At 52.0% G+C, this 15,523-nt stretch overlaps 1 protein-coding gene across 5 annotated transcripts in view; it reads left to right on the top strand.

Annotated features, from left to right (window-relative positions):
• LOC124014605 (P2X purinoceptor 1-like) overlaps nt 1-15,523 on the top strand; it is a 98,606-nt gene that overhangs the window by 57,180 nt on the left and 25,903 nt on the right. For all 5 annotated transcript variants that reach the window (XM_046329799.1, XM_046329819.1, XM_046329808.1 and 2 more), the window contains one exon: nt 50-130. In XM_046329799.1, the coding sequence (XP_046185755.1) occupies nt 50-130 (81 nt within the window). The remainder of the gene's footprint in view (nt 1-49; nt 131-15,523) is intronic.

Here is a 15,523-nt window from a genome sequence, read left to right as displayed (position 1 = left end):
TATGCTCTGCTGGTCTTTGTTTTCATTTGTTCTACTGTTTCCTGTGCAGCCCTGCGCTGTTGATGTCGGCAGAGAACTTCACACTGTTCATCAAAAACACAATCAACTTTCCAGCCTATGGTGTTACGAGGTAAGACCCCTGTTTGATACGCAACGCCTCTCCTTTCATCAACGCCTTGAAAATGAGGAGAATAACCATGGATCCAGTCTATAATGCTCATAAAAGCATTAAATAGTTGCTTCTTCTTCCTAATATCATTAGTATTTGCATGATAAGTTGTGCTGGACACAGGTGGTGTCTGTCTCTCTGAACCTACACGATCCTGCCAAACATTATACAGCAAAATAACCATACCATTACCACTCCATTGCCAATTAGCATAAAAACAACATGAGGACATCTCTCCTCCTGTTTCCCTGATAGCGAGCTGAGGTCAGGATAGTAGCAGGTCATTCAGTAACTCCCTGATAGCGAGCTGAGGTCAGGATAGTGGCAGGTCATTCAGTAACTCCCTGATAGCGAGCTGAGGTCAGGATAGTAGCAGGTCATTCAGTAACTCCCTGATAGCGAGCTGAGGTCAGGATAGTGGCAGGTCATTCAGTAACTCCCTGATAGCGAGCTGAGGTCAGGATAGTAGCAGGTCATTCAGTAACTCCTGATAGCGAGCTGAGGTCAGGATAGTGGCAGGTCATTCAGTAACTCCCTGATAGCAGCTGAGGTCAGGATAGTAGCAGGTCATTCAGTAACTCCCTGATAGCGAGCTGAGGTCAGGATAGTGGCAGGTCATTCAGTAACTCCCTGATAGCGAGCTGAGGTCAGGATAGTGGCAGGTCATTCAGTAACTCCCTGATAGCGAGCTGAGGTCAGGATAGTAGCAGGTCATTCAGTAACTCCCTGATAAAGCGAGCTGAGGTCAGGATAGTAGCAGGTCATTCAGTAACTCCCTGATAGCGAGCTGAGGTCAGGATAGTGGCAGGTCATTCAGTAACTCCTGATAGCGAGCTGAGGTCAGGATAGTGGCAGGTCATTCAGTAACTCACTGATAGCGAGCTGAGGTCAGGATAGTGGCAGGTCATTCAGTAACTCTGATAGCGAGCTGAGGTCAGGATAGTGGCAGGTCATTCAGTAACTCACTGATAGCGAGCTGAGGTCAGGTCAGTGGCAGGTCATTCAGTAACTCCCTGATAGCGAGCTGAGGTCAGGATAGTAGCAGGTCATTCAGTAACTCCCTGATAGCGAGCTGAGGTCAGCATAGTGGGAGGTCATTCAGTAACTCCCTGATAGCGAGCTGAGGTCAGGATAGTGGCAGGTCATTCAGTAACTCACTGATAGCGAGCTGAGGTCAGGATAGTGGCAGGTCATTCAGTAACTCCCTGATAGCGAGCTGAGGTCAGGATAGTGGCAGGTCATTCAGTAACTCCTGATAGCGAGCTGAGGTCAGGATAGTGGCAGGTCATTCAGTAACTCCCTGATAGCGAGCTGAGGTCAGGTCAGTGGCAGGTCATTCAGTAACTCCCTGATAGCGAGCTGAGGTCAGGTCAGTGGCAGGTCATTCAGTAACTGCCTGATAGCGAGCTGAGGTCAGGTCAGTGGCAGGTCATTCAGTAACTCCCTGATAGCGAGCTGAGGTCAGGATAGTGGCAGGTCATTCAGTAACTCCCTGATAGCGAGCTGAGGTCAGGGATAGTGGGAGGTCATTCAGTAACTCCCTGATAGCGAGCTGAGGTCAGGATAGTGGCAGGTCATTCAGTAACTCCTGATAGCGAGCTGAGGTCAGGATAGTGGCAGGTCATTCAGTAACTCCCTGATAGCGAGCTGAGGTCAGGTTAGTAGCAGGTCATTCAGTAACTCCTGATAGCGAGCTGAGGTCAGGTAGTGGGAGGTCATTCAGTAACTCCCTGATAGCGAGCTGAGGTCAGGATAGTGGCAGGTCATTCAGTAACTCCTGATAGCGAGCTGAGGTCAGGTCAGTGGCAGGTCATTCAGTAACTCCCTGATAGCGAGCTGAGGTCAGGTCAGTGGCAGGTCATTCAGTAACTCCTGATAGCGAGCTGAGGTCAGGTCAGTGGCAGGTCATTCAGTAACTCCTGATAGCGAGCTGAGGTCAGCATAGTGGGAGGTCATTCAGTAACTCCCTGATAGCGAGCTGAGGTCAGGATAGTGGGAGGTCATTCAGTAACTCCCTGATAGCGAGCTGAGGTCAGGATAGTGGCAGGTCATTCAGTAACTCCCTGATAGCGAGCTGAGGTCAGCATAGTGGGAGGTCATTCAGTAACTCCCTGATAGCGAGCTGAGGTCAGGATCAGTGGCAGGTCATTCAGTAACTCCCTGATAGCGAGCTGAGGTCAGGATAGTGGCAGGTCATTCAGTAACTCCCTGATAGCGAGCTGAGGTCAGGATCAGTGGCAGGTCATTCAGTAACTCCCTGATAGCGAGCTGAGGTCAGGTCAGTGGCAGGTCATTCAGTAACTGCCTGATAGCGAGCTGAGGTCAGGTCAGTGGCAGGTCATTCAGTAACTCCCTGATAGCGAGCTGAGGTCAGGATAGTGGCAGGTCATTCAGTAACTCCCTGATAGCGAGCTGAGGTCAGGATAGTGGGAGGTCATTCAGTAACTCCCTGATAGCGAGCTGAGGTCAGCATAGTGGGAGGTCATTCAGTAACTCCCTGATAGCGAGCTGAGGTCAGGATAGTGGCAGGTCATTCAGTAACTCCCTGATAGCGAGCTGAGGTCAGGATAGTGGCAGGTCATTCAGTAACTCCCTGATAGCGAGCTGAGGTCAGCATAGTGGGAGGTCATTCAGTAACTCCCTGATAGCGAGCTGAGGTCAGGATAGTGGCAGGTCATTCAGTAACTCCCTGATAGCGAGCTGAGGTCAGGATAGTGGCAGGTCATTCAGTAACTCCCTGATAGCGAGCTGAGGTCAGGTCAGTGGCAGGTCATTCAGTAACTCCCTGATAGCGAGCTGAGGTCAGGTCAGTGGCAGGTCATTCAGTAACTGCCTGATAGCGAGCTGAGGTCAGGTCAGTGGCAGGTCATTCAGTAACTCCCTGATAGCGAGCTGAGGTCAGGATAGTGGCAGGTCATTCAGTAACTCCTGATAGCGAGCTGAGGTCAGGATAGTGGGAGGTCATTCAGTAACTCCCTGATAGCGAGCTGAGGTCAGGATAGTGGCAGGTCATTCAGTAACTCCCTGATAGCGAGCTGAGGTCAGGTAGTGGCAGGTCATTCAGTAACTCCCTGATAGCGAGCTGAGGTCAGGATAGTGGGAGGTCATTCAGTAACTCCCTGATAGCGAGCTGAGGTCAGGATAGTGGCAGGTCATTCAGTAACTCCCTGATAGCGAGCTGAGGTCAGGTCAGTGGCAGGTCATTCAGTAACTCCCTGATAGCGAGCTGAGGTCAGGTCAGTGGCAGGTCATTCAGTAACTCCTGATAGCGAGCTGAGGTCAGGTCAGTGGCAGGTCATTCAGTAACTCCTGATAGCGAGCTGAGGTCAGGATAGTGGCAGGTCATTCAGTAACTCCTGATAGCGAGCTGAGGTCAGGATAGTGGGAGGTCATTCAGTAACTCCTGATAGCGAGCTGAGGTCAGGATAGTGGCAGGTCATTCAGTAACTCCCTGATAGCGAGCTGAGGTCAGGATAGTGGCAGGTCATTCAGTAACTCCCTGATAGCGAGCTGAGGTCAGGATAGTAGCAGGTCATTCAGTAACTCCCTGATAGCGAGCTGAGGTCAGCATAGTGGGAGGTCATTCAGTAACTCCTGATAGCGAGCTGAGGTCAGCATAGTGGGAGGTCATTCAGTAACTCCCTGATAGCGAGCTGAGGTCAGGATAGTGGCAGGTCATTCAGTAACTCCCTGATAGCGAGCTGAGGTCAGGATAGTGGCAGGTCATTCAGTAACTCCCTGATAGCGAGCTGAGGTCAGGTCAGTGGCAGGTCATTCAGTAACTCCCTGTGATAGCGAGCTGAGGTCAGGTCAGTGGCAGGTCATTCAGTAACTGCCTGATAGCGAGCTGAGGTCAGGTCAGTGGCAGGTCATTCAGTAACTCCCTGATAGCGAGCTGAGGTCAGGATAGTGGCAGGTCATTCAGTAACTCCCTGATAGCGAGCTGAGGTCAGGATAGTGGGAGGTCATTCAGTAACTCCTGATAGCGAGCTGAGGTCAGGATAGTGGCAGGTCATTCAGTAACTCCCTGATAGCGGCAGGTCAGCTGAGGTCAGGATAGTGGCAGGTCATTCAGTAACTCCCTGATAGCGAGCTGAGGTCAGGTTAGTAGCAGGTCATTCAGTAACTCCCTGATAGCGAGCTGAGGTCAGCATAGTGGGAGGTCATTCAGTAACTCCCTGATAGCGAGCTGAGGTCAGGATAGTGGCAGGTCATTCAGTAACTCCCTGATAGCGAGCTGAGGTCAGGATAGTGGCAGGTCATTCAGTAACTCCTGATAGCGAGCTGAGGTCAGGTCAGTGGCAGGTCATTCAGTAACTCCCTGATAGCGAGCTGAGGTCAGGTCAGTGGCAGGTCATTCAGTAACTGCCTGATAGCGAGCTGAGGTCAGGTCAGTGGCAGGTCATTCAGTAACTCCCTGATAGCGAGCTGAGGTCAGGATAGTGGCAGGTCATTCAGTAACTCCCTGATAGCGAGCTGAGGTCAGGATAGTGGGAGGTCATTCAGTAACTCCCTGATAGCGAGCTGAGGTCAGGATAGTGGCAGGTCATTCAGTAACTCCCTGATAGCGAGCTGAGGTCAGGATAGTGGCAGGTCATTCAGTAACTCCCTGATAGCGAGCTGAGGTCAGGTTAGTAGCAGGTCATTCAGTAACTCCCTGATAGCGAGCTGAGGTCAGCATAGTGGGAGGTCATTCAGTAACTCCCTGATAGCGAGCTGAGGTCAGGATAGTGGCAGGTCATTCAGTAACTCCCTGATAGCGAGCTGAGGTCAGGATAGTGGCAGGTCATTCAGTAACTCCCTGATAGCGAGCTGAGGTCAGGTCAGTGGCAGGTCATTCAGTAACTCCCTGATAGCGAGCTGAGGTCAGGTCAGTGGCAGGTCATTCAGTAACTGCCTGATAGCGAGCTGAGGTCAGGTCAGTGGCAGGTCATTCAGTAACTCCCTGATAGCGAGCTGAGGTCAGGATAGTGGCAGGTCATTCAGTAACTCCCTGATAGCGAGCTGAGGTCAGGATAGTGGGAGGTCATTCAGTAACTCCCTGATAGCGAGCTGAGGTCAGGATAGTGGCAGGTCATTCAGTAACTCCCTGATAGCGAGCTGAGGTCAGGTCAGTGGCAGGTCATTCAGTAACTCCCTGATAGCGAGCTGAGGTCAGGATAGTGGCAGGTCATTCAGTAACTCCTGATAGCGAGCTGAGGTCAGGATAGTGGCAGGTCATTCAGTAACTCCCTGATAGCGAGCTGAGGTCAGGTCAGTGGCAGGTCATTCAGTAACTCCCTGATAGCGAGCTGAGGTCAGGTCAGTGGCAGGTCATTCAGTAACTGCCTGATAGCGAGCTGAGGTCAGGTCAGTGGCAGGTCATTCAGTAACTCCTGATAGCGAGCTGAGGTCAGGATAGTGGCAGGTCATTCAGTAACTCCCTGATAGCGAGCTGAGGTCAGGATAGTGGGAGGTTATTCAGTAACTCCCTGATAGCGAGCTGAGGTCAGGATAGTGGCAGGTCATTCAGTAACTCCCTGATAGCGAGCTGAGGTCAGGATAGTGGCAGGTCATTCAGTAACTCCCTGATAGCGAGCTGAGGTCAGGTTAGTAGCAGGTCATTCAGTAACTCCTGATAGCGAGCTGAGGTCAGCATAGTGGGAGGTCATTCAGTAACTCCCTGATAGCGAGCTGAGGTCAGCATAGTGGGAGGTCATTCAGTAACTCCCTGATAGCGAGCTGAGGTCAGGATAGTGGCAGGTCATTCAGTAACTCCCTGATAGCGAGCTGAGGTCAGGATAGTGGCAGGTCATTCAGTAACTCCCTGATAGCGAGCTGAGGTCAGGTCAGTGGCAGGTCATTCAGTAACTCCTGATAGCGAGCTGAGGTCAGGTCAGTGGCAGGTCATTCAGTAACTGCCTGATAGCGAGCTGAGGTCAGGTCAGTGGCAGGTCATTCAGTAACTCCCTGATAGCGAGCTGAGGTCAGGATAGTGGCAGGTCATTCAGTAACTCCCTGATAGCGAGCTGAGGTCAGGATAGTGGGAGGTCATTCAGTAACTCCCTGATAGCGAGCTGAGGTCAGGATAGTGGCAGGTCATTCAGTAACTCCCTGATAGCGAGCTGAGGTCAGGATAGTGGCAGGTCATTCAGTAACTCCTGATAGCGAGCTGAGGTCAGGTTAGTGCAGGTCATTCAGTAACTCCCTGATAGCGAGCTGAGGTCAGGATAGTGGGAGGTCATTCAGTAACTCCTGATAGCGAGCTGAGGTCAGCATAGTGGGAGGTCATTCAGTAACTCCCTGATAGCGAGCTGAGGTCAGGATAGTGGCAGGTCATTCAGTAACTCCCTGATAGCGAGCTGAGGTCAGGTCAGTGGCAGGTCATTCAGTAACTCCCTGATAGCGAGCTGAGGTCAGGTCAGTGGCAGGTCATTCAGTAACTCCCTGATAGCGAGCTGAGGTCAGGTCAGTGGCAGGTCATTCAGTAACTCCCTGATAGCGAGCTGAGGTCAGGTCAGTGGCAGGTCATTCAGTAACTCCCTGATAGCGAGCTGAGGTCAGGTCAGTGGCAGGTCATTCAGTAACTCCCTGATAGCGAGCTGAGGTCAGGTCAGTGGCAGGTCATTCAGTAACTCCCTGATAGCGAGCTGAGGTCAGGATAGTGGGAGGTCATTCAGTAACTCCCTGATAGCGAGCTGAGGTCAGGATAGTGGGAGGTCATTCAGTAACTCCCTGATAGCGAGCTGAGGTCAGCATAGTGGGAGGTCATTCAGTAACTCCCTGATAGCGAGCTGAGGTCAGGATAGTGGCAGGTCATTCAGTAACTCCCTGATAGCGAGCTGAGGTCAGGATAGTGGCAGGTCATTCAGTAACTCCCCTGATAGCGAGCTGAGGTCAGGTCAGTGGCAGGTCATTCAGTAACTCCCTGATAGCGAGCTGAGGTCAGGTCAGTGGCAGGTCATTCAGTAACTGCCTGATAGCGAGCTGAGGTCAGGTCAGTGGCAGGTCATTCAGTAACTCCCTGATAGCGAGCTGAGGTCAGGATAGTGGCAGGTCATTCAGTAACTCCCTGATAGCGAGCTGAGGTCAGGATAGTGGGAGGTCATTCAGTAACTCCCTGATAGCGAGCTGAGGTCAGGATAGTGGCAGGTCATTCAGTAACTCCCTGATAGCGAGCTGAGGTCAGGATAGTGGCAGGTCATTCAGTAACTCCCTGATAGCGAGCTGAGGTCAGGTTAGTAGCAGGTCATTCAGTAACTCCCTGATAGCGAGCTGAGGTCAGCATAGTGGCAGGTCATTCAGTAACTCCCTGATAGCGAGCTGAGGTCAGGATAGTGGCAGGTCATTCAGTAACTCCCTGATAGCGAGCTGAGGTCAGGATAGTGGCAGGTCATTCAGTAACTCCTGATAGCGAGCTGAGGTCAGGTCAGTGGCAGGTCATTCAGTAACTCCCTGATAGCGAGCTGAGGTCAGGTCAGTGGCAGGTCATTCAGTAACTGCCTGATAGCGAGCTGAGGTCAGGTCAGTGGCAGGTCATTCAGTAACTCCCTGATAGCGAGCTGAGGTCAGGATAGTGGCAGGTCATTCAGTAACTCCCTGATAGCGAGCTGAGGTCAGGATAGTGGGAGGTCATTCAGTAACTCCTGATAGCGAGCTGAGGTCAGGATAGTGGCAGGTCATTCAGTAACTCCCTGATAGCGAGCTGAGGTCAGGTCAGTGGCAGGTCATTCAGTAACTCCCTGATAGCGAGCTGAGGTCAGGATAGTGGCAGGTCATTCAGTAACTCCCTGATAGCGAGCTGAGGTCAGGATAGTGGCAGGTCATTCAGTAACTCCCTGATAGCGAGCTGAGGTCAGGTCAGTGGCAGGTCATTCAGTAACTCCTGATAGCGAGCTGAGGTCAGGTCAGTGGCAGGTCATTCAGTAACTCCCTGATAGCGAGCTGAGGTCAGGTCAGTGGCAGGTCATTCAGTAACTCCCTGATAGCGAGCTGAGGTCAGGATAGTGGCAGGTCATTCAGTAACTCCCTGATAGCGAGCTGAGGTCAGGATAGTGGGAGGTTATTCAGTAACTCCCTGATAGCGAGCTGAGGTCAGGATAGTGGCAGGTCATTCAGTAACTCCCTGATAGCGAGCTGAGGTCAGGATAGTGGCAGGTCATTCAGTAACTGCCTGATAGCGAGCTGAGGTCAGGTCAGTGGCAGGTCATTCAGTAACTCCCTGATAGCGAGCTGAGGTCAGGATAGTGGCAGGTCATTCAGTAACTCCCTGATAGCGAGCTGAGGTCAGGATAGTGGGAGGTCATTCAGTAACTCCCTGATAGCGAGCTGAGGTCAGGATAGTGGCAGGTCATTCAGTAACTCCCTGATAGCGAGCTGAGGTCAGGATAGTGGCAGGTCATTCAGTAACTCCCTGATAGCGAGCTGAGGTCAGGTTAGTGGCAGGTCATTCAGTAACTCCCTGATAGCGAGCTGAGGTCAGCATAGTGGGAGGTCATTCAGTAACTCCCTGATAGCGAGCTGAGGTCAGGATAGTGGCAGGTCATTCAGTAACTCCCTGATAGCGAGCTGAGGTCAGGATAGTGGCAGGTCATTCAGTAACTCCCTGATAGCGAGCTGAGGTCAGGTCAGTGGCAGGTCATTCAGTAACTCCCTGATAGCGAGCTGAGTGTCAGCATAGAGGTCAGGTCAGTGGCAGGTCATTCAGTAACTGCCTGATAGCGAGCTGAGGTCAGGTCAGTGGCAGGTCATTCAGTAACTCCCTGATAGCGAGCTGAGGTCAGGATAGTGGCAGGTCATTCAGTAACTCCCTGATAGCGAGCTGAGGTCAGGATAGTGGGAGGTCATTCAGTAACTCCCTGATAGCGAGCTGAGGTCAGGATAGTGGCAGGTCATTCAGTAACTCCTGATAGCGAGCTGAGGTCAGGTCAGTGGCAGGTCATTCAGTAACTCCCTGATAGCGAGCTGAGGTCAGGATAGTGGCAGGTCATTCAGTAACTCCCTGATAGCGAGCTGAGGTCAGGATAGTGGCAGGTCATTCAGTAACTCCCTGATAGCGAGCTGAGGTCAGGTCAGTGGCAGGTCATTCAGTAACTCCTGATAGCAGTGGCAGCTGAGGTCAGGTCAGTGGCAGGTCATTCAGTAACTGCCTGATAGCGAGCTGAGGTCAGGTCAGTGGGCAGGTCATTCAGTAACTCCTGATAGCGAGCTGAGGTCAGGATAGTGGCAGGTCATTCAGTAACTCCTGATAGCGAGCTGAGGTCAGGATAGTGGGAGGTTATTCAGTAACTCCCTGATAGCGAGCTGAGGTCAGGATAGTGGCAGGTCGAGCTGAGGTCAGGATATTCAGTAACTCCCTGATAGCGAGCTGAGGTCAGGATAGTGGCAGGTCATTCAGTAACTCCCTGATAGCGAGCTGAGGTCAGGTTAGTAGCAGGTCATTCAGTAACTCCTGATAGCGAGCTGAGGTCAGCATAGTGGGAGGTCATTCAGTAACTCCCTGATAGCGAGCTGAGGTCAGGATAGTGGCAGGTCATTCAGTAACTCCCTGATAGCGAGCTGAGGTCAGGTTAGTAGCAGGTCATTCAGTAACTCCCTGATAGCGAGCTGAGGTCAGCATAGTGGGAGGTCATTCAGTAACTCCCTGATAGCGAGCTGAGGTCAGCATAGTGGGTGGCAGGTCATTCAGTAACTCCCTGATAGCGAGCTGAGGTCAGGATAGTGGCAGGTCATTCAGTAACTCCAGGTCATTCAGTGATAGCGAGCTGAGGTCAGGAGTGGCAGGTCATTCAGTAACTCCCTGATAGCAGGTCATTCAGTCATTCAGTAACTCCTGATAGCGAGCTGAGGTCAGGTCAGTGGCAGGTCATGCAGTAACTCCCTGATAGCGAGCTGAGGTCAGGTCAGTGGCAGGTCATTCAGTAACTGCCTGATAGCGAGCTGAGCTGAGGTCAGGTCAGTGGCAGGTCATTCAGTAACTCCCTGATAGCGAGCTGAGGTCAGGATAGTGGCAGGTCATTCAGTAACTCCCTGATAGCGAGCTGAGGTCAGGATAGTGGGAGGTCATTCAGTAACTCCCTGATAGCGAGCTGAGGTCAGGATAGTGGCAGGTCATTCAGTAACTCCCTGATAGCGAGCTGAGGGTCATTCAGGATAGTGGCAGGTCATTCAGTAACTCCCTGATAGCGAGCTGAGGTCAGGTTAGTAGCAGGTCATTCAGTAACTCCCTGATAGCGAGCTGAGGTCAGCATAGTGGGAGGTCAATCAGTAACTCCCTGATAGCGAGCTGAGGTCAGCATAGTGGGAGGTCATTCAGTAACTCCCTGATAGCGAGCTGAGGTCAGCATAGTGGGAGGTCATTCAGTAACTCCCTGATAGCGAGCTGAGGTCAGGATAGTGGCAGGTCATTCAGTAACTCCCTGATAGCGAGCTGAGCAGGTGAGGTCAGGTCAGTGGGCAGGTCATTCAGTAACTCCCTGATAGCGAGCTGAGGTCAGGTCAGTGGCAGGTCATTCAGTAACTCCCTGATAGCGAGCTGAGGTCAGGTCAGTGGCAGGTCATTCAGTAACTCCCTGATAGCGAGCTGAGGTCAGGATAGTGGCAGGTCATTCAGTAACTCCCTGATAGCGAGCTGAGGTCAGCATAGTGGGAGGTCATTCAGTAACTCCCTGATAGCGAGCTGAGGTCAGGTCATAGTGGCAGGTCATTCAGTAACTCCCTGATAGCGAGCTGAGGTCAGGATAGTGGCAGGTCATTCAGTAACTCCCTGATAGCGAGCTGAGGTCAGGTCAGTGGCAGGTCATTCAGTAACTCCCTGATAGCGAGCTGAGGTCAGGTCAGTGGATAGCAGGTCATTCAGTAACTGCCTGATAGCGAGCTGAGGTCAGGTCAGTGGCAGGTCAGGTCATTCAGTAACTCCTGATAGCGAGCTGAGGTCAGGATAGTGGCAGGTCATTCAGTAACTCCCTGATAGCGAGCTGAGGTCAGGTCAGGATAGTGGGAGGTCATTCAGTAACTCCCTGATAGCGAGCTGAGGTCAGGATAGTGGCAGGTCATTCAGTAACTCCCTGATAGCGAGCTGAGGTCAGGATAGTGGCAGGTCATTCAGTAACTCCCTGATAGCGAGCTGAGGTCAGGTTAGTAGCAGGTCATTCAGTAACTCCTGATAGCGAGCTGAGGTCAGCATAGTGGGAGGTCATTCAGTAACTCCCTGATAGCGAGCTGAGGTCAGCATAGTGGGAGGTCATTCAGTAACTCCCTGATAGCGAGCTGAGGTCAGGATAGTGGCAGGTCATTCAGTAACTCCCTGATAGCGAGCTGAGGTCAGGTCAGTGGCAGGTCATTCAGTAACTCCCTGATAGCGAGCTGAGGTCAGGTCAGTGGCAGGTCATTCAGTAACTCCCTGATAGCGAGCTGAGGTCAGGTCAGTGGCAGGTCATTCAGTAACTCCCTGATAGCGAGCTGAGGTCAGGATAGTGGCAGGTCATTCAGTAACTCCCTGATAGCGAGCTGAGGTCAGGATAGTGGGAGGTCATTCAGTAACTCCCTGATAGCGAGCTGAGGTCAGGATAGTGGGAGGTCATTCAGTAACTCCCTGATAGCGAGCTGAGGTCAGCATAGTGAGAGGTCATTCAGTAACTCCCTGATAGCGAGCTGAGGTCAGCATAGTGGGAGGTCATTCAGTAACTCCCTGATAGCGAGCTGAGGTCAGGATAGTGGCAGGTCATTCAGTAACTCCCTGATAGCGAGCTGAGGTCAGGTCAGTGGCAGGTCATTCAGTAACTCCCTGATAGCGAGCTGAGGTCAGGTCAGTGGCAGCTCATTCAGTAACTCCCTGATAGCGAGCTGAGGTCAGGTCAGTGGCAGGTCATTCAGTAACTCCCTGATAGCGAGCTGAGGTCAGGATAGTGGCAGGTCATTCAGTAACTCCCTGATAGCGAGCTGAGGTCAGGATAGTGGGAGGTCATTCAGTAACTCCCTGATAGCGAGCTGAGGTCAGGTCAGTGGCAGGTCATTCAGTAACTCCCTGATAGCGAGCTAAGGTCAGCATAGTGGGAGGTCATTCAGTAACTCCCTGATAGCGAGCTGAGGTCAGGATAGTAGCAGGTCATTCAGTAACTCCCTGATAGCGAGCTGAGGTCAGGTCAGTGGCAGGTCATTCAGTAACTCACTGATAGCGAGCTGAGGTCAGGATAGTGGGAGGTCATTCAGTAACTCCCTGATAGCGAGCTGAGGTCAGGATAGTGGGAGGTCATTCAGTAACTCCCTGATAGCGAGCTGAGGTCAGGATAGTGGCAGGTCATTCAGTAACTCCCTGATAGCGAGCTGAGGTCAGGATAGTGGCAGGTCATTCAGTAACTCCCTGATAGCGAGCTGAGGTCAGGATAGTGGGAGGTCATTCAGTAACTCCCTGATAGCGAGCTGAGGTCAGGATAGTGGCAGGTCATTCAGTAACTCCCTGATAGCGAGCTGTGGTCAGGATAGTGGCAGGTCATTCAGTAACTCCCTGATAGCGAGCTGAGGTCAGGTTAGTAGCAGGTCATTCAGTAACTCCCTGATAGCGAGCTGAGGTCAGCATAGTGGGAGGTCATTCAGTAACTCCTGATAGCGAGCTGAGGTCAGCATAGTGGGAGGTCATTCAGTAACTCCCTGATAGCGAGCTGAGGTCAGGATAGTGGCAGGTCATTCAGTAACTCCTGATAGCGAGCTGAGGTCAGGATAGTGGGAGGTCATTCAGTAACTCCCTGATAGCGAGCTGAGGTCAGGATAGTGGCAGGTCATTCAGTAACTCCCTGATAGCGAGCTGAGGTCAGGATAGTGGCAGGTCATTCAGTAACTCCCTGATAGCGAGCTGAGGTCAGGTTAGTAGCAGGTCATTCAGTAACTCCCTGATAGCGAGCTGAGGTCAGCATAGTGGGAGGTCATTCAGTAACTCCCTGATAGCGAGCTGAGGTCAGCATAGTGGGAGGTCATTCAGTAACTCCCTGATAGCGAGCTGAGGTCAGGATAGTGGCAGGTCATTCAGTAACTCCTGATAGCGAGCTGAGGTCAGGTCAGTGGCAGGTCATTCAGTAACTCCCTGATAGCGAGCTGAGGTCAGGATAGTGGCAGGTCATTCAGTAACTCCCTGATAGCGAGCTGAGGTCAGGATAGTGGCAGGTCATTCAGTAACTCCCTGATAGCGAGCTGAGGTCAGGTCAGTGGCAGGTCATTCAGTAACTCCCTGATAGCGAGCTGAGGTCAGGTCAGTGGCAGGTCATTCAGTAACTGCCTGATAGCGAGCTGAGGTCAGGTCAGTGGCAGGTCATTCAGTAACTCCCTGATAGCGAGCTGAGGTCAGGATAGTGGCAGGTCATTCAGTAACTCCCTGATAGCGAGCTGAGGTCAGGATAGTGGGAGGTTATTCAGTAACTCCCTGATAGCGAGCTGAGGTCAGGATAGTGGCAGGTCATTCAGTAACTCCCTGATAGCGAGCTGAGGTCAGGATAGTGGCAGGTCATTCAGTAACTCCCTGATAGCGAGCTGAGGTCAGGTTAGTAGCAGGTCATTCAGTAACTCCCTGATAGCGAGCTGAGGTCAGCATAGTGGGAGGTCATTCAGTAACTCGCTGATAGCGAGCTGAGGTCAGCATAGTGGGAGGTCATTCAGTAACTCCCTGATAGCGAGCTGAGGTCAGGATAGTGGCAGGTCATTCAGTAACTCCCTGATAGCGAGCTGAGGTCAGGATAGTGGCAGGTCATTCAGTAACTCCCTGATAGCGAGCTGAGGTCAGGTCAGTGGCAGGTCATTCAGTAACTCCCTGATAGCGAGCTGAGGTCAGGTCAGTGGCAGGTCATTCAGTAACTGCCTGATAGCGAGCTGAGGTCAGGTCAGTGGCAGGTCATTCAGTAACTCCCTGATAGCGAGCTGAGGTCAGGATAGTGGCAGGTCATTCAGTAACTCCTGATAGCGAGCTGAGGTCAGGATAGTGGGAGGTCATTCAGTAACTCCCTGATAGCGAGCTGAGGTCAGGATAGTGGCAGGTCATTCAGTAACTCCCTGATAGCGAGCTGAGGTCAGGATAGTGGCAGGTCATTCAGTAACTCCCTGATAGCGAGCTGAGGTCAGGTTAGTAGCAGGTCATTCAGTAACTCCCTGATAGCGAGCTGAGGTCAGCATAGTGGGAGGTCATTCAGTAACTCCCTGATAGCGAGCTGAGGTCAGCATAGTGGGAGGTCATTCAGTAACTCCCTGATAGCGAGCTGAGGTCAGCATAGTGGGAGGTCATTCAGTAACTCCCTGATAGCGAGCTGAGGTCAGGATAGTGGCAGGTCATTCAGTAACTCCCTGATAGCGAGCTGAGGTCAGGTCAGTGGCAGGTCATTCAGTAACTGCCTGATAGCGAGCTGAGGTCAGGTCAGTGGCAGGTCATTCAGTAACTCCCTGATAGCGAGCTGAGGTCAGGTCAGTGGCAGGTCATTCAGTAACTCCCTGATAGCGAGCTGAGGTCAGGATAGTGGCAGGTCATTCAGTAACTCCCTGATAGCGAGCTGAGGTCAGGATAGTGGGAGGTCATTCAGTAACTCCCTGATAGCGAGCTGAGGTCAGGATAGTGGGAGGTCATTCAGTAACTCCTGATAGCGAGCTGAGGTCAGCATAGTGGGAGGTCATTCAGTAACTCCCTGATAGCGAGCTGAGGTCAGGATAGTGGCAGGTCATTCAGTAACTCCCTGATAGCGAGCTGAGGTCAGGATAGTGGCAGGTCATTCAGTAACTCCCTGATAGCGAGCTGAGGTCAGGTCAGTGGCAGGTCATTCAGTAACTCCCTGATAGCGAGCTGAGGTCAGGTCAGTGGCAGGTCATTCAGTAACTGCCTGATAGCGAGCTGAGGTCAGGTCAGTGGCAGGTCATTCAGTAACTCCCTGATAGCGAGCTGAGGTCAGGATAGTGGCAGGTCATTCAGTAACTCCCTGATAGCGAGCTGAGGTCAGGATAGTGGGAGGTCATTCAGTAACTCCCTGATAGCGAGCTGAGGTCAGGATAGTGGCAGGTCATTCAGTAACTCCCTGATAGCGAGCTGAGGTCAGGATAGTGGCAGGTCATTCAGTAACTCCCTGATAGCGAGCTGAGGTCAGGTTAGTAGCAGGTCATTCAGTAACTCCCTGATAGCGAGCTGAGGTCAGCATAGTGGGAGGTCATTCAGTAACTCCCTGATAGCGAGCTGAGGTCAGCATAGTGGGAGGTCATTCAGTAACTCCCTGATAGCGAGCTGAGGTCAGGATAGTGGCAGGTCATTCAGTAACTCCCTGATAGCGAGCTGAGGTCAGGTCAGTGGCAGGTCATTCAGTAACTCCCTGATAGCGAGCTGAGGTCAGGTCAGTGGCAGGTCATTCAGTA

The sequence above is a fragment of the Oncorhynchus gorbuscha genome, linkage group LG02 (assembly GCF_021184085.1).
Source record: "Oncorhynchus gorbuscha isolate QuinsamMale2020 ecotype Even-year linkage group LG02, OgorEven_v1.0, whole genome shotgun sequence".
In the NCBI taxonomy this organism is placed as follows: Eukaryota; Metazoa; Chordata; class Actinopteri; order Salmoniformes; family Salmonidae; genus Oncorhynchus; species Oncorhynchus gorbuscha.
The sequence above is the reverse complement of the archived record's forward strand: the minus strand, read 5'-3'. Positions and strand labels throughout refer to the sequence as shown.